Source organism: Pseudochaenichthys georgianus, chromosome 16 (assembly GCF_902827115.2).
Source record: "Pseudochaenichthys georgianus chromosome 16, fPseGeo1.2, whole genome shotgun sequence".
Classification (NCBI taxonomy): domain Eukaryota; kingdom Metazoa; phylum Chordata; class Actinopteri; order Perciformes; family Channichthyidae; genus Pseudochaenichthys; species Pseudochaenichthys georgianus.
Window position 1 is genome coordinate 17,779,690 of NC_047518.2, and position 17,829 is coordinate 17,797,518.

At 43.0% G+C, this 17,829-nt stretch overlaps 1 protein-coding gene across 8 annotated transcripts in view; it reads left to right on the forward strand.

The window, feature by feature from the left end:
• Positions 1 to 16,584, forward strand: part of ubr5 (ubiquitin protein ligase E3 component n-recognin 5) — a 38,852-nt gene extending 22,268 nt beyond the window's left edge. For 2 of the 8 annotated variants that reach the window (XM_071205818.1, XM_071205820.1), the window contains exons 28-59: positions 1,181 to 1,272; positions 1,400 to 1,546; positions 1,732 to 1,850; positions 2,032 to 2,158; positions 2,274 to 2,403; positions 2,589 to 2,749; positions 2,890 to 3,129; positions 3,689 to 3,812; positions 4,042 to 4,153; positions 4,289 to 4,420; positions 4,755 to 4,787; positions 5,349 to 5,606; positions 6,095 to 6,363; positions 6,874 to 7,085; positions 7,274 to 7,507; positions 7,634 to 7,707; positions 7,804 to 7,976; positions 8,729 to 8,914; positions 9,238 to 9,452; positions 9,620 to 9,740; positions 10,084 to 10,456; positions 10,619 to 10,706; positions 10,810 to 10,954; positions 12,901 to 13,031; positions 13,170 to 13,230; positions 13,420 to 13,649; positions 13,808 to 13,892; positions 13,970 to 14,125; positions 14,358 to 14,471; positions 14,608 to 14,752; positions 14,904 to 14,989; positions 15,828 to 16,584. In XM_071205818.1, coding sequence (XP_071061919.1) covers positions 1,181 to 1,272; positions 1,400 to 1,546; positions 1,732 to 1,850; positions 2,032 to 2,158; positions 2,274 to 2,403; positions 2,589 to 2,749; positions 2,890 to 3,129; positions 3,689 to 3,812; positions 4,042 to 4,153; positions 4,289 to 4,420; positions 4,755 to 4,787; positions 5,349 to 5,606; positions 6,095 to 6,363; positions 6,874 to 7,085; positions 7,274 to 7,507; positions 7,634 to 7,707; positions 7,804 to 7,976; positions 8,729 to 8,914; positions 9,238 to 9,452; positions 9,620 to 9,740; positions 10,084 to 10,456; positions 10,619 to 10,706; positions 10,810 to 10,954; positions 12,901 to 13,031; positions 13,170 to 13,230; positions 13,420 to 13,649; positions 13,808 to 13,892; positions 13,970 to 14,125; positions 14,358 to 14,471; positions 14,608 to 14,752; positions 14,904 to 14,989; positions 15,828 to 16,040 — 4,986 coding nt within the window. In that variant the 3' untranslated portion in view covers positions 16,041 to 16,584. Of the gene's footprint in view, positions 1 to 1,180; positions 1,273 to 1,399; positions 1,547 to 1,731; positions 1,851 to 2,031; positions 2,159 to 2,273; positions 2,404 to 2,588; positions 2,750 to 2,889; positions 3,130 to 3,688; positions 3,813 to 4,041; positions 4,154 to 4,288; positions 4,421 to 4,754; positions 4,788 to 5,348; positions 5,607 to 6,094; positions 6,364 to 6,873; positions 7,086 to 7,273; positions 7,508 to 7,633; positions 7,708 to 7,803; positions 7,977 to 8,728; positions 8,915 to 9,237; positions 9,453 to 9,619; positions 9,741 to 10,083; positions 10,457 to 10,618; positions 10,707 to 10,809; positions 10,955 to 12,900; positions 13,032 to 13,169; positions 13,231 to 13,369; positions 13,650 to 13,807; positions 13,893 to 13,969; positions 14,126 to 14,357; positions 14,472 to 14,607; positions 14,753 to 14,903; positions 14,990 to 15,827 lie in introns of those variants that run through there. The other 6 variants (XM_071205821.1, XM_071205819.1, XM_071205822.1 and 3 more) reach the window with 6 other exon arrangements.
• Positions 16,585 to 17,829: the final 1,245 nt, after the last annotated feature.

The following is a 17,829-nucleotide window of genomic DNA, read 5'->3' on the forward strand; positions in this document are numbered from 1 at the left end:
TTAAGCCCCAAGGTACCCTTGTTTTTTTTTCACGACACTGTGTCTCAGGGGATCTTAATATTTAAGAACCTGTTAATGTGTTATACCAGATTAACGGGAATAATCTCAGCTAACTGACGATACAAACCATTTTTACCAAAACAAAACACAAGTCTCATAAGAAGCATCTAAATGACCCCTTAGCGAAAAATGCTAACCTATTACTGCACCGATAATCACTCCTAGCTCCCTTATTACTTATCGTTTATGGTCGCAAGGAGACACAGAATATAACGGTGCCCAACTCAACACTGAAAGATACAAACTCGCGACATTATCAACAAAAATGTACATCAAAACAAGTGGCGCTAGGTAGCCCACAATGCTAACATGGCTTACCTTCGTCTTTGTCTGGTCTAAACTGGTCTTCAATAGCATTAAAACGATAAAAACGATACTGTAGTTAATCCATAGGTTAATCCAATGTGACTGCGTGCCCTTTGAAATGTTCTGATAATCCATAAGCAATAAAACAGCTTTTCCGTTGCTTGATATCAGAGCAGCGATATTTCTCCCCTCTCCTGCAAGCTAGGATGCGCAGAGAGACCACCATTTTTATTTAACATGAGTGTGTGCGGGACAATTTCCCTTGGATTCTATTGGCTCTGACGGTCAGAAAGAGATGTCGCATGTCAAAATCCAGCAAGGGGGGACAGAGATATGGAAAATCCACCCAAATGGCCCCAGAAGAGGTTTTTTTGTGCTAAATCGGTCTAAAAAGGTCAAATGTCACTTGTTTTGCATCAATCTTGATACAGGGTACTTATTATATGTTGTACTTTGTATTCCTAAAGCTTTTAGTCTACTAACCCATCATCCAAGGGTAGTTTTCACTATAAGTACAAAATATTTTTTGGACGGACAGTTTTTTACCATGTTCAATCTGAATTTTCTTTAAAATAAAAAAACTTCTATATTGAATCTGACTTTTCTACATCCAACTCACAGGTTTATCATTACTTTGAGAACCAAGATTATTATTTTAACCCTTTTAGAAGGGAAGATATGGTCATTTGTTCTGGGAATGTCATTTTCGAGCCTGAAACCTGAAAAACAGGCTTGGGGCCTAACAGGTTAAGCTCTTGCCTATATAATGTTAAGTTGAAGTTCATATTTTAAATCACAATTTCTTTGCATTCAGGATATCTTTGAGTGTCGCACCTGTGGTTTGCTGGAGTCTCTCTGCTGCTGCACAGAGTGTGCAAGGGTGTGCCACAAAGGGCACGACTGCAAGTAAGTGCTTGATTTAAGAGTCACCATATTTAATCTTTGTTAAGTCTTTCTTACCATTGTTTATCATCTCCTGCATTCCACTCTAGGTTTTATGTATGTTTATACATTTGCTTCTGTTTTTTACCAGGCTGAAGAGGACCTCTCCCACAGCTTACTGTGACTGTTGGGAGAAATGTAAATGTAAAACGCTGATCGCCGGCCAGAAGGCTGCTCGTCTGGATCTGCTGTACAGGTTACTCACAACAACTAACCTGGTCACCACACCAAACAGCAGGTAGGACCCTCGTGCTCTCTAGACTGTCCTTTACTTCTGTTCACCTAGAGCAGTGCTTTATAATGGCAAGTAACTCTGTGGCTAAATCTGCTTAACTGTATTGTTTTCACATGCATTATACCTCCTAGTGTGCAATATATGAGGTCGCAGTGATATTAATAACTGCTTTTTATTTCCACCTGCAGGGGAGAGCATATATTACTGTTCCTGGTGCAGACTGTTGCCAGGCAGAGTGTGGAGCACTGTCAGTACAGACCACCACGCATCAGAGAGGACCGGAACCGCAAGGCTGCTAATGCAGAAGGTATGTTCAGGATCCAACTTTAACCATCAGTGCAGACCAATGATTTCCACCATTAAAAAAACATTCATTTGAGATTATATTTCTGCTAGTTTATTTAAGTAATGTGTATGGTTGAGGTTAAAGCTTTTTAAAAAGATTATTCCTTCAAAGCATCTGGTGAATAAAAACATTCTTCTCTTAGACACCGATATGCCAGACCATGACCTGGAACCTCCACGCTTTGCTCAGCTGGCTCTGGAGAGGGTCCTGCAGGATTGGAATGCCCTCAAGTCTATGATCATGTTCGGCTCTCAGGAGAATAAAGACCCGTGAGTATCACATCAAACTCGGCCATAAAAATGGGCTGGTAATAAGAGCGTTGGTTAGTGGTGCTCGAGAACTGAAAAAGGCCCACACCAAATGGTATTTTTCTCTATGTCCTAGACTTAGTGCCAGCAGCAGAATTGCTCACCTCCTGCCTGAGGAGCAGGTCTACTTGAATCAGCAGAGTGGCACCATTCGCCTGGACTGTTTCACCCACTGCCTCATCGTCAAGTGTGCTCCTGACATCACTGTAAGTCCCCTTAGGCTGTCTGCATCATGAACAAGATGATTGTTTTCACTTCTAACCTGAGTGTTCACACAGTATTTAACAAAAGTAATTATTGGCAAAAAACGACTAAATGATACCAATGTTATCAAGTCAACATGCTCGTGTAAGTATTTTGCTCAAAGAGGGGTTTTGTTCTTCTGTATTAGTTCATAGACACCTTACTGGGCACTCTGGTGAAGGAGCTGCAGAACAAGTACACTCCAGGCCGGAGAGAGGAGGCCATCAATGTCACCAGGAGGTTCCTCCGCTCTGTGGCCCGAGTGTTTGTCATCCTCAGCGTGGAGATGGCCTCATCCAAGAAGAAAAAGTAAGAACACAGAAGATTAAGGTTTTAAATAAAGTTAGAAAGGCACGAGGAAATCAACTCAATTCTACCGCACATTAGGACTGCACAATTACATCAATTCAATGCTGTTTTTTTCTTTCCTCCTTTCTCCCTCCACATAGCAATTTCATTCCCCAGCCCATTGGGAAATGTAGACGAGTTTTCCAAGCTCTGCTGCCCTACGCAGTGGAGGAGCTGTGCAATGTAGCAGAGTCGCTGATTGTTCCCGTGCGAATGGGTATAGCCAGACCTACGGCTCCGTTCACTTTGGCCAGCACCAGCATCGATGCTGTTCAGGGCAGCGAGGAGCTCTTCTCTGTGGAGCCGCTGCCTCCCAGACCCTCACCTGACCAGTCCAGCAGGTCAGTTAGTGTCCTGTCACATAGACTCCCATGATGGCATGATATGCTGTTTATTTGACTAGGGCTGCATGATTTAAGAAAAAACACATTGCGATATAATTCACAATTTTGGGGGGATTGATCATTTTAGAATCCCATTTCTCTGGGGTTTTTAAGAGGATCTGTACCAAACAATATGTTTTGTTAAGTCTGAGGAATATTTTTTGTAGACCGGAAGAATTCTGCAGCTCCACAATACTTTTTATACTTTTACACATATTTAGCCTTTAACAAATAGGGTGCTTCCAGTGATTTGAATATTGAACATAGTCCATATTTTTTTATTTGATTAAACACAATTAGTCATTGTTTTTAATTCCCTAGTGCTTATATTTGATCAGTATATTGGATAAGAGCCAAATGTCATTTTACCAAGGGAATATATGACTTTCTTTAAGTCATTGTGTAATTCACAAGATTTGTATTGGGAGAGAAGAAGCCAAATGGAACAGAAAATGGTGGATTTTTCTTTCTCACTACAGCTTTAATGACTTCTGGTGTCATGCGTCATTTTTTCCAGCTCCAGTCAGACAGCTGCCTCTTATATCATCAGGAACCCCCAGCCTCGGCGCAGCAGCCAGTCTCAGCCTGTCCGAGGACGAGACGAGGAGCAGGACGACATTGTGTCAGCAGATGTGGAAGAGGTGGGGAGCCTCATTATGAAATCATTAAGGCCATAATGGACTTTGTGTGCAATTGAATCCATTGGTTACTAGTTTTAAAAAGGGTCTGATGCCACCTACAGGCCAAACTGTTATTTCCACTTCAACAATGGAAAGAATATATTTATATTTTTTAGTGTATACTTTTAGCTAAAAATAAGACACTAAATCTTTCAGTTTCCTCTCTAATGATCTATTTTGTTGTCTTTAGGTTGAAGTTGTAGAGGGAGTAGCCGGTGAGGAAGACCATCATGATGACCAAGAGGAGCAGGGAGAGGAAAACGCTGAGGCAGAAGGGCAGCATGATGAGCACGACGAGGATGGTGAGACACGCCCTACTTTTTATGGAAATGCAGAGGAATCATCCAAACAACAGTTGTTCAGTTATTTTGATTTTACACTGTGATGTGAAACCCCACCCAACAAGCATGCGTATTTCTCTTTGCTTCTGCTTTTAGGAAGTGACATGGAGCTGGATCTGCTGGCTGCAGCTGAAACAGAGAGCGACAGTGAAAGTAACCACAGCAACCAGGATAACGCTAGCGGCCGCAGGAGCGTTGTCACAGCAGCCACTGCCGGCTCTGAAGCAGGTTGGTCATCTGCTGTTTTTCCATCTTTCCCTTTTAGATTTAATTTGAGATTTTCTTTTATAACATTTTCCTTTTTGGTGAAAATGCTGTCCTCTTCCTTACTTCCTCGAACTGAAATCTTTCCAAATGCTTACTCAATAGAAATTGCATTTCTGTCTTGCTGCACTGTGGTATATTTTCTCCCTTGGAATTGCAGACTAATGCGGTCCTCACAAAAATCATTCATGCTTAACAGTCGGCATTTTGGATTGTGGGGATTTTATGTTTGGAAAACTAATGATACAGCAGTCGAGAAATGGTTCCTGGCTGAATACCCGATGTATTTCATTTGCAGGCAGTAGGGTGTCCTTGGCATTTCCTATATTTGGTATGAGCTCCTCTTTACTTCAATGCATATACAGCTGTCAGGGCAAAGAGTGAATTTGCAAAGTACATACACCGTTTCCTGCTGAGAGTTCCTTCCTTCAGTTCGTCCCCTTTCTCACATTTCACTGTTACTGTGTCTGTCATTTGGAACTAACGCTGTCGCTCATCACAAGTAATAACACACTAATCAACTTGTAGCTTTTTCCAAACGGTGTGGTGTTTTTTTTCTCCTCGGTCATCTAACATTTATTTTTCTTACCAAGGACGGTGTTTCATTTACATTAAGTACAAGTGAGACAATGCAATCCTTTGTCCCTCATTACATTGTCCCTCATTACATTTCCTATCATCTTTTTTAAAAGAAAATATTTAGCACACGTCGATCAACAGGTGTTGTTTTGACTTGAAGCCTCGTGTTTTCACCGGTATATTAGTGTTGTTTGGCCTTGTAGTGGTGTGACTCACTAACCCGCACTCCTACCTGGAAAAATGTCATGTGAATTCAACTCGTGTTAATCTTTTATTCTGCATCCCACCCTCCTCCTCTTCTCTCCCCCTGAAGGTGCCAGCAGTGTCCCTGCGTTCTTTTCAGAGGACGACTCCCAGTCCAACGACTCCAGTGACTCGGACAGCAGCAGCAGTCAGAGCGACGACGTGGACCAGGAGACGTTCTTATTGGACGAGCCGCTGGAAAGGACAACTAGCACTTCCCACGCCAACAGTGCAGCCCAGGCTCCCCGCTCCATGCAGTGGGCTGTCAGAAACACCCCCAGCCAGAGGGCCACCGGCAGCGCCCCCTCCAGCTCCTCAACACCAGCTGGTCAGTACGGCTTTGTCTGTTTAGAAGAAGAATACATACTTTATTAATCCCACTAGGAGAATTTCAGTTTTTACTGTTGTTGGTATACAATGACGTTTACATTTCACACATTCAAGCAGGACTACCCTTTAGGCCTGAACTAAAAACATGCACAAACACATGCTCATGACTTGCTTTAGGGAGGGTTCAGGCTCAGCTCAAAGACACCTCGGCAGGGCACAAGATGTGAACTGGCACCTCTCGAGCTACTTTGTGGTCTGTACAGGGACTTGAACCAGTGACCATTGGTTCCCCAGCCAGGTCCCCACAGACTGAGATACTGCTGCCTCTGATTCTTTTGAATTTGACCCAGTCTAGCATAAGGAGCAGTGGGTATTGCAGCACTCAGAGAGCAGTGTGTTGGTGCAGTGCATTGCTCAGGGGAACTATTGTACAATGTCTTTTTCCGTGGTTCCACGTGACTGATGATCTTTTGCCTTTTTTCACAGCGAGCTCCACAGGCCTCATATATATTGACCCCACCAACCTACGTCGCTCCAGTGCGATCAGCTCCAGTGCTGCTGCTGCGGCCGCTGCTCTGGAGGCCAGCAACTCCAGCAGCTACCTGACGTCTGCCAGCAGCCTGGCCCGGGCCTACAGCATCGTCATCAGGCAGATCTCAGACCTCATGAGTCTCATTCCCAAGTACAACCATCTAGTGTACTCGCAGTACCCTGCTGCTGTGAAGCTCACCTACCAGGACGCAGTCAACCTGCAGGTAACACTCTGACCACAATAATCCACTACCCCAGCACCTTAACATTATAAATACATCTATTATTTTTTCTGTTAACATTTTCATAGACATTTTAGATTTTTTTTTTTTAATCATGATACAATGGTACCAGTACATTTTTCATTACCATCCTTTAATCCTTAAAACATCTCGACTCTTCAATTACATCTGTGTTTTACATAATCGGATTATTGCATCATGCAACCATCAGCGGTCATTCATCCTTTGTGTTTTTCTTACCTAATGAGATACATTTGAAATGTTTTAATGTGGTATAAAGTTATGCTTGGCCACATTTATCAATGCTTAGTGTTGGGATCTGGGCGTACACTTTGAAAAAACACTACTTCACTTTTCTGAACCAAATGATGAATTACAACATTGAATCTAATTACATTTTTAAGTATCTGTCATTGGCCGTGAATGTCTGAACATTTCTTTTTTGTCCTATCAGTTGAATTAAAGTCAAATATGTATTGTTTGTTGGAGCAGAACTATGTTGAAGAAAAGCTGATTCCCACCTGGAACTGGATGGTGTCCATCATGGATTCCACTGAGGCCCAGCTGCGATACGGCTCCGCTCTGTCGTCTGCTGGAGACCCGGGTCACCCCAGCCACCCGCTCCACGCCTCTCAGCACTCAGCTCGCAGGGAGCGAATGACAGCCCGGGAGGAGGCCAGCCTCCGCACCCTGGAAGGACGCAGGTAAAAAGAAGCTCTTTAGCACATGTATTTGTCTGGTCGGATAATGATCCTTGCGAAAAATGCCTTTTGGAGTAAAACTCTTTACAAGCCCTTTCTAAGTGAAATCCAACTGTGCTTGCACAAAAAAGTTTGATCCACACTTTTTTATTAACTTTTATAACTCAATACGTTTGCTTTGTGTTTTTCAGGAGAGCAGCGACCCTGCTGACAGCTCGTCAGGGCATGATGTCAGCGCGGGGCGACTTCCTGAACTACGCCTTATCACTGATGCGCTCCCACAACGACGAGCACTCCGACGTGCTTCCTGTGCTGGACGTTTGCTCACTGAAACATGTGGCCTACGTCTTCCAGGCGCTTATCTACTGGATTAAGGCCATGAACCAGCAGACCACTTTGGACACCCCACAGATGGACAGGAAGAGGTAAATGAAGAACATTTTGCAATTGTCAATTCTTGACTTTGTGGTTATACGTTTAAAATTCACTTCCTTGATTTCCCCTCATTTACTTTGACCGTATTTGTAATCAACTTTATCTTTGATTTGAAGGAATCGAGAGATTTTGGAACTTGGTTTGGACAATGAGGATTCTGAGCACGAGAACGATGAGGACACCAATCAAAGTAAGCCAGATAACAATGATTTAATAATACATTAGTCATCATGTCAAGTGACTGCTTTTAATGTTTGCTGATACATTTTTCTCTGCTTCACCTCAGGTTCAACTCTGCAGGATAAGGATGATGACCCGGTCCCAGCTGAAACGGGTCAGAACCATCCCTTCTTTCGTCGCTCCGACTCCATGACCTTCCTGGGCTGCATCCCACCCAACCCCTTTGATGTTCCCTTGGCTGAGGCTATTCCCCTGGCAGACCAGCCCCACCTCCTGCAGGTCAGTATCTGCTCTGTCTGAGTGTGTTTCATAGCATGCTCCTGAGACAGTGAAGATGAGAGGGTTAAATACGCACAGTTCAAAACCTCATGCCATAAACAGCATGCCAAGTATGCAACAGTAATGGCCGACAATGCAATATTAGAAATATAAATGGTTATTTGTAAAAAATAATCTATAAGACAGCAAAAACTGTATTTTGCTATTTAAGAATGCTGGTTTGCTCAGGGTGTGCTGTGACTCACTGGTTACAATTCTCTCTGACCAATCAGTGGTCTTGGTAGAATACTATAGTTTCAGCCACATCATCTAATATACTTCTGTAAAACACAAAAAAAAGTGCAATACAGTTAATTACAATCTTTTCACAGTATCCAATCAAACAAGCCCAATTCTAAAAATGGGCCAGGAACAATTCTTCACAGTTTGGCTCAGTCTGTACAGTGTCTGCCTTTTTAAATTGGAAGGGGTGCAAAGTGCGCTCTTACATTAAAGCTTGAAAGATATCTATCTGTATGACTATATATAGTCAATCTGCTCTATGCTCCTAGCAAAATCCCCATGTTGCCACGAGGCTTTCTTGGGCAGAGCCAGTGAATACTTTGTAATGCTTCACAGAGCTAGCAGAATACTACACCAACACATCGGACCATGCAATCATTAGCTAGATTAACTCAACTTTAACCACAATATAATATATGGGACCAAATGCAGTCTTTGGTTTCAACTTAATTTCCTTTATTCTTTAACAGCCTAATGCCAGGAAGGAGGATCTGTTTGGTCGGCCCTCTCAGGGCTTGTATTCCTCTTCCTCCTCCGCCTCCTCCTCCGCCGCCTCCTCCTCCTCCTACATGGCAACCAAAGGCCTGGCTGAGGCGAGCATGGACAGGAACTGCCTGGAGGTAAACATGGGCTCCTCTCTACCCTCCCCCTCTCAGGTATACCACCCCTCCTCACTGTACAAACACACTGGCAGCTGTGTTCTCATATCCACACATTATAGCAAAGACCATGAAAAGTACACATTCAAATAGAAATATGCGACGGCCATCCAGGATTCATTATTTCCTCAGTTTTCCAATGGTAAATGAAAGCATTGTAAAGAATGGACACCAGGAAACGATGGATATTTTATATAAAAATAAATGGTGGATATTGGAGCACAGCCTGTGGTCTGTCATTTTCATTCATCATCACACTGTCAACATCAAAGACATCTCTTTCCATGACTAAAGAGCGACTCTGAACCCCACTGAAACAGATCCTGCCCACTAAGATGTCTTACTCGGCCAACCTGAAGAATGTGATGAGTATGGAAACTGGCCAGCGGAGCTCTGAGAACCAGTCGATGGCAGGCGAGATGGAGGCTTCCAAACCGGGTCCTTCACCCCACGACCTCGCTGCCCAGCTGAAGAGCAGCCTACTCGCTGAGATAGGTCTCACTGAGAGTGATGGACCTCCTCTCCCATCATTCAGGTACTAAACACTAATCTGTGCCACTGCTTTGTGATGCATAGCTAAAGAGGAGGCTAACAGAACCCCTGAAGACAACCTAAAATGTTTTTAATATACTTAAACTTTGTTTTATGTGCTAATAAAATGCACTGACAGCAACATCATGTGTGCCTGTTGTGTCTCTCCAGACCTCACTGTAGTTTCATGGGGATGATGATCTCTCATGACATGCTGCTGGGCCGCTGGCGTCTGTCACTAGAGCTCTTTGGTCGTGTCTTCATGGAGGATGTTGGGGCAGAGCCTGGATCCGTACGTATTTATTTATTATTTATTTACAAGTAGTAATTATCCCTCAGTTTTTTTTAAATAGCTCCAAATTTGGTTTTAACTTCAAGAAATATGATATTACTGATTAAGGGCAGGAACTAAATGAATAACATGGGCCCAATATAATCTAGTGGAATGTGGAAAAGTTTTGTTTACCTCAGACTAGTCCGCTAACAATCAGTGTAGAAATATATAAAGATGCAGTATAGCGACTCTTATTTGATTTTATTCCCAAATGAAATGGCATATATTCTTGAATTTGGGTGATGGTTCCCTTGATGTTAGAGAAGAAGGACATTTATAATTTAGTTATTTCTCCTCCCAGATCCTCACAGAGCTAGGCGGCTTTGAGGTAAAGGAATCCAAGTTCCGCCGTGAGATGGAGAAGCTGAGGAACCTGCAGTCCAGAGACCTGGCCCTGGAGGTGGACCGGGACCGAGACCAGCTCATACAGCAGACCATGCGTCAGCTGAACACACACTTTGGCCGGCGCTGCACCACCACACCCATGGCCGTGCACCGGGTGAAGGTCACCTTCAAAGATGAGCCGGGCGAGGGCAGCGGAGTGGCCCGCAGCTTCTACACGGCCATCGCCCTGGCCCTCCTGTCCAACGATAAGCTGCCCAACCTGGACTGTGTGCAGAGTGTCAGCAAGGGCATGCAGGCCAGCAGTACGTGTCATCACGATTACAATTCAAGTATGACAATACATGGAAACTATACTGTATTATAGAACTCATTCATTGTTGCTTTCAATGCCACTTTTGTGATGCTTCAAGTAGTTTTCACATGAGTTTTTTTTTTACACAAGAGGTTTACACTCGTCAGTGAACTTCTAGTCAATGTGTTTTTGTCTGTAGATTTAATGCAGCGCTTGAGAAACAGAGACCGAGAAAGAGAGAGGAGAAGTGGAGGGCTTCGGGCAGGATCTCGTAGAGATAGAGACAGGTAACCTCCAACTTTATACATATAAATAATATTCCCCTTTTACATTAAACCAAAGTGTTTGTGCTGTGCGAGTCTTAGAAAAACCTGTGTTTGTATTCAACAGAGACTCCAGGAGGCAGCTGTCCATAGACACCAGGCCTTTCAGACCATCGTCAGAGGGAAACCCCAGCGATGAGCCCGACCCCCTCCCTGCACACCGGCAGGCCCTGGGAGAGAGGCTCTACCCACGTGTTCACGCGATGCAGCCGGTAATAAATCGTCTGCCTCTGTCACAGCTGTGTTACTCATTTTAGTAGGGCTGTACTGAGTAGTTTGAAACTACAAAGTTACATTCATGAAACAACAATTCAGTTATATTTCAGTTGCTGATATTAATTAGGCTCCACTAAAATGAGTATGATACTATTTGTAGAAATGGAATCCAGGGGTGGCAGCTCCACAACATTTTAATGCCAAACGGTACTGAAAAAAGACAGATGTAATTTCCAAAGTTAATATGTCTTTATCAAAATTAATATTCTGCTTCCATCCATATTTGTTGGTGTGAGCCTGTTTCCTCACACAGGGCAGTTTATCCACAACAAAAAAGATATAATTTTAACAGTAACATACAGTGGGGCAAAAAAGTATTTAGTCAGCCACCAATTGTGCAAGTTCTCCCACTTAAAAAGATCAGAGAGGCCTGTAATTTTCATCCTAGGTACACTTCAACTATGAGAGACAGAATAGGTAAGCAGCTTGTTGTGAAGAAATCAACTGTGGGAGCAATTATTAGAAAATGGAAGACATACAAGACCACTGATAATCTCCCTCGATCTGGGGCTCCACGCAAGATCTCACCCCGTGAGGTCAAAATGATCACAAGAACGGTGAGCAAAAATCCCAGAACCACACGGGGGGACCTAGTCATTGACCTGCAGAGAGCTGGGACCAAAGTAACAAAGACTACCATCAGTAACACACTACGCCGCCAGGGACTCAAATCCTGCAGTGCCAGACGTGTCCCCCTGCTTAAGCCAGTACATGTCCAGGCCCGTCTGAAGTTTGATAGAGCATTTAGATGATCCAGAAGAGGATTGGGAGAATGTCATATGGTCAGATGAAACCAAAATAGAACTTTTTGGTAAAAACTCAACTAGACGTGTTTGGAGGAGAAAGAATGCTGAGTTGCATCCAAAGAACACCATACCTACTGTGAAACATGGGGGTGGAAACATCATGCTTTGGGGCTATTTTGCTGCAAAGGGACCAGGACGACTGATCCATGTAAAGGAAAGAATGAATGGGGCCATGTATCGTGAGATTTTGAGTGACAACCTCCTTCCATCAGCAAGGGCATTAAAGATGAAACGTGGCTGGGTCTTTCAGCATGACAATGATCCCAAACACACCGCCCGTGCAACGAAGGAGTGGCTTCGTAAGAAGCATTTCAAGGTCCTGAAGTGGCCTAGCCAGTATCCAGATCTCAACCCCATAGAAAATATTTGGAGGGAGTTGAAAGTCCGTGTTGCCCAGCGACAGCCCCAAAACATCACTGCTCTAGAGGAGTTCTGCATGGAGGAATGGGCCAAAAATACCAGCAACAGTGTGTGAAAACCTTGTGAAGACTTAAAGAAAACGTTTGACCTCTGTCATTGCCAACAAAGGGTATATAACAAAGTATTGAGATGAACTTTTGTTATTGACCAAATACTTATTTTCCACCATAATTTGCAAATAAATTCTTTAAAAATCAATGTGATTTTCTGGATTTTTTTTTTTCTTTCTCATTTTGTCTCATAGTTGAAGTGTACCTAGGATGAAAATTACAGGCCTCATCTTTTTAAGTGGGAGAACTTGCACAATTGGTGGCTGACTAAATACTTTTTTGCCCCACTGTATCTGTAGTGAATACCGAAGATTTGAAACAAGAGGATGATTAGTTTATGTATCTACATTCACTTGGCGCTTCATTTAGAGTGGGGGATAATGTCATAAGATATGACATTCAATACTAATACTGAAAAGAAGCTAGAAAAAAAACGTACATTTGCGACCTTCCACGTATAAACTGCAACATGAAGAAATCCATAGATGTTTACTTTTACTTTCCGTCATCAAGCCTCAAGTGAAACATACCTTTCCTACTCTAAACATTTATATGTATGACTACCAATCTGAATACTGAGAGCTGCTGTGTGTGTTGTCCCCTCAGGCGTTTGCCAGTAAGATCACAGGCATGCTGCTGGAGCTGTCCCCTGCCCAGCTGCTGCTGCTGCTGGCCAGTGAAGACTCTCTCCGAGCCAGGGTGGAGGAGGCCATGGAGCTTCTCATCGCACATGGAAGGTAACCATCTGCTCACCATAGCATCCTGCTCTCATTGTGTGTGACAGTTTGGGTGGACTGTGAATTAAATCAGAATAAAGTTGTCACAGAATTGTATCACTAAGTTTTATAAACTAATCGTAATTCTATCTCTTTTAGGGAAAATGGTGCCGACAGTATATTGGACCTTGGTCTATTGGAAGCTCCAGAGAAAGCACAAGTAAACACAACTTTCCACTCTCGTTTGTTATAATGGGGGTTGTTTTTTCATACCAACTCGTGGACATAAAGCAACATTAAAGCAACTGTATCATACATATCATTTAAACATCATCCTCCGTTCTGTGTGGTGGTGGCAGCAGCAGCAGCAGCAGCAACAGCAGCAGCAGCAGCAACACAGCAGCAGCAGCAGCAGCAGCAGCAGCAGCAGCAGCAGCAGCAGCAACAGCAGCAGCAGCAGCAGGAGAACCGTAAGCGCCATGGTTCGACCCGCAGTGTGGTGGACATGGAGCTGGACGACCCGGACGATGGGGACGACAACGCTCCTCTCTTCTACCAGCCCGGCAAGAGAGGCTTCTACTCCCCCAGGCCCGGCAAGAACACAGAGGCTAGGCTGAACTGCTTCCGCAACATTGGAAGGTAAGGAAATGTCCACATTTTTTTGTCACACTTGAAAGGAATTATATTTGTTCCAGTTTGATCAAAATCAGAGAGAATAAGAGAATTATGTTGGAAGTAAGAGTCACATCTTTATAGAAATAGGGAAACCTATTAAACACATTGTATTTTCTCCACAGAATACTTGGCTTATGTCTGCTTCAGAATGAACTCTGTCCAATCACATTGAACAGACATGTCATCAAAGTGCTGCTTGGGAGGAAGGTAAGAGAATGTGCTAAGCTACTACATGATGTTGGAGCTTTTCAGAATGAAATGGCTAAAATCACTTATTTTTGTAGGTGAACTGGCATGACTTTGCATTCTTTGACCCGGTCATGTATGAGAGCCTGCGGCAGCTCATCCGCCACTCTCAGGCTGGAGAAGCAGAGGCGGTGTTTGCTGCCATGGACCTCGCCTTCGCCATCGACCTCTGCAAAGAGGAAGGGGCAGGACAGGTAAAGGACTACACTGTCATTATGTCCCCAATTGTAGATTGTACCACCAAATGATAACAAATGAATTAAATCTGTGAAGAAAGTCCACCTTTCAGCTATACATTATTGGCATCACAGGACACTGATTTGGTGAATGTAGAGCTTGCGGTTCATCTTTCAAAAGCATCATATAAATAGTGGAATATGTTTGTGGCATAAGGTTTTTATGAATGCCTCGTTACTCCTGGTTCAGGTGGAGCTTTTGTCTGGCGGGGTCAACATGCCGGTAACTCCTCTCAACGTGTACGAGTACGTGAGGAAGTATGCTGAGCACAGAATGCTGGTGGTGGCTGAGCAGCCTCTCCATGTAAGTACAACACTTAACAAAATCTGACTTTCTCTTATTTGGCTTTGAATGAAACAATGTTCTCAGTTTATTGGAACAAATGTTTTTGCACCAAAATGCATATAGACACCTGTAATTAAGTGTCTGTTTTTGGTAGGCGATGAGGAAGGGTTTGCTGGATGTGCTTCCTAAGAACGCCCTGGAGGACCTGACAGCGGAGGACTTCAGGCTGCTGGTCAACGGCTGTGGAGAAGTCAACGTCCAGATGCTCATTAGCTTCACCTCCTTCAATGATGAGTCTGGTATGCTGCTCTGTCTGGATCTCCTCTGCTCTGTTTACACCCCGATCTTATCTCTGTTCCTTGCATTCATTCATTCAGAAAAGAAAATATATTTATGGTTGTCTATTTCCGCTGTGACAAAGTAAGCAAAGTGTTTTACTTCATCCAACAGGGGAAAATGCAGACAAACTGCTGCAGTTTAAACGCTGGTTTTGGTCCATAGTGGAGAAGATGAGCATGACTGAGAGGCAAGATCTGGTAAGTCTCTTCCAATCATGATACTTGTCCTTCAAAACAAAGAGACTCGCCGGGGCTGTCAGCAGTTCAGTGCTTAGCATTTTCAAAAACTGTTATTTTTTTTTACACAGATTGACATTATTAAGATTGAATTTCAACGGGCAAGCTCCATTCGCTCCCAAATGCTGTGGTAAATCTTGACTGACATGTTATTGCACAATGGCTTCACACATGACCCACACTTAGGGCTGTGCGATTATGGCAAAAATCATAATCACGATTATTTTGGTCAATAATTGATATCACGATTATTCGTAATTGTGGCAGGCCAAAATCTGTAATTACGATTAATTGAGCAGCCCTAACACACAATACAGTTCATATTGACTGAAACTATTTTTGCCGTGCATAAAATTGGTAAAATAAAGACCAACTAAGGAGCAGTTGGGTGTTGGTCAGTGAAATGTCAGTTCTTGTTTAAATCCTCTCCTTCCTCTGCTTGTTTTGTTTTTCTCTTATTTTCCGTCAGTATCCTAAACATTGTATATGTATTGTTTAAGTGCTAAAAAAGAAGGGGGATAATTCCCTTTTTAAATAGGTAGTAGTGTGCTCGTGATGGAGCCTGGGATTGTGCATGGTTGGGATTCTGTTTGGTTTCAAAGACAACACTTGTTTTTTATTTTTTATTATCAGAGATTCTTAACGAGCAATAGTGAACACCAAAGATTTTTTTATGTTTTTCAATATTATGATGTTGTTCAAAGGCTGTCTTGCTTTTCACCTGTCCGAGTACACAAACGGTAGAACATTACAAAAGCTTTGAATGTGACATGTGAATGTGTTTCTCCCTCTTCCCCAGGTGTACTTCTGGACCTCCAGCCCGTCTCTGCCGGCCAGTGAGGAGGGCTTCCAGCCGATGCCCTCCATCACCATCCGGCCTCCAGACGACCTGCACCTCCCGACAGCCAACACCTGCATCTCACGTCTCTACGTGCCACTCTATTCTTCTAAACAGATACTCAAACAGAAACTTCTGCTAGCCGTAAAGACCAAAAACTTTGGTTTTGTGTAGAGGTTCAACAGAGAAGAGTTTAAAAAAAAAAAGAAAAAAAAAAAAAAACCTGTTTACTGTTGTGTAATATTTACCTAGCTCCATTTTTGTAGATTTATTTTTTGTCTATACAATTTTATGAAAATCGACATACTGTCACTATCTCCCCAGGCGGTAATATTCGTTTGTGTTGTGAACACAAACGGCTTGTTGTTTTTATTTCAATTTTATTGTTTTTTTTTCTTTGTGTTTAATGAAGAAGAGGTATACAGTCCAGAACATTCCTGCATTGGCACTGTAAAACTTAAAGCCCACAGCCCTGATCTATTGGCTTAAACTTTTGCTTCCCAGGAATGTGGTTTGACAGAAAGCTGTCTGCCGAAACCCAGCCAAAGATGACAGCAGTAGAAGTATTTAAAAGAAGACACACTGTGATTATATGTTTTTTTTTTCTTCCCTAGAAAAGTACTATCACTGACAGTTCACTGCTGCCTTTGTGGAAAGTCCTTTTTTTTCTTGTACAGGGGGAGTAGGGAATTTCAAAAATAAACTTGGATGCAAATAAGTTGTCCGATTTGTATTTTTTGTGCTTTAATAGTGGTAGCATCACCATCTTACATTATTGTGAGTGGAAGCTGCTCATCTGTGACGCATTTGAGACCTGCTACATACCAGATGGCGCTATCACATCTTTCTTTACCCCATCCCTTCATAGGCCATTGGGTAACAGCTATAGTAGTGTAAATAGTATTTTAATTATCATGTTTGTCTGCTGTTTTGCACCACGTTTTGGGGTATCTGCATTGTGATAAATGAAACGCAATATAAGAGACACACCTTACCAAGTAATGTTTTAATAAATAAGTTGTGTGCATGAAAATGCCAGTAGTAGATATACAGAATGATTGTAATACAGTTTGGCACCGCATTTGATGTTTTTTGTAATGGGAGTTTGACCCATAGTTTAACTTTAGGCCAATCATGATGGGAGAAATCTTAGCCCCGCCCATTTAAGTGGAGCTGTCACATGCTCTTTGTGTTGCCTTCAAGAGATTTTGTAAGAAACGGAATTTTATGGATCTAGTTAATTAGGTTGGGATATATAAATATAACCAGGGCTGCACATAACTGGTGCGCATGCGCACCTCCGCCAAAAAAAGAGCACTCGTCATTTGCATATTAAGTTAACACCATAGACTGTATATATAAAGGTTAACACTGGCGTTATAGATGTTCGCCGAGGGCGCCAGACCTGGGGGGCGCTGCGCTGGCAGTTCTGGGAGGGGAGAAAAACATTTTTGATGGTTGGGACCAAGCATGGACGTCTGGTTGGGACTCATCCTAATTTTCGGCCTTGATGTAACAATATTCATAATTAAGTAAATGTAACACCCTTTTCACCCCGGTTACACGTTTCATTTGCCCTGTACAATGGGCGCTGTAAGTGATGAAAATGGGGGATGTTGGCTCATCTGGCGCCCGCAGCTCACAGCCAAAATGCGAGAGAGAGAGGGAGGGTGCACCGGTACCGGTGTTGTGTCACATTATTAATGCCTCCCCGTCGTGAAATGCCCCCCTTGTCACGGGAACGCGCATTTCTAAATGATACGTTTACACCTCTAAATGACACGTTTACACCTTAAAAATATGTTTAAAACGAAAAGTAAACGTTCAGGGTTTTTATTAATGGTAATTTTCAGACTGAGTTGTTTAGTGGTAGCTCATAGTCTTGATTCTTCTGGTTTAACTTTCGCTCCGTATTTGAGATGTCGAAATTCATTCGTCACTTCCTTTTCAGTTTTTGTTTTTT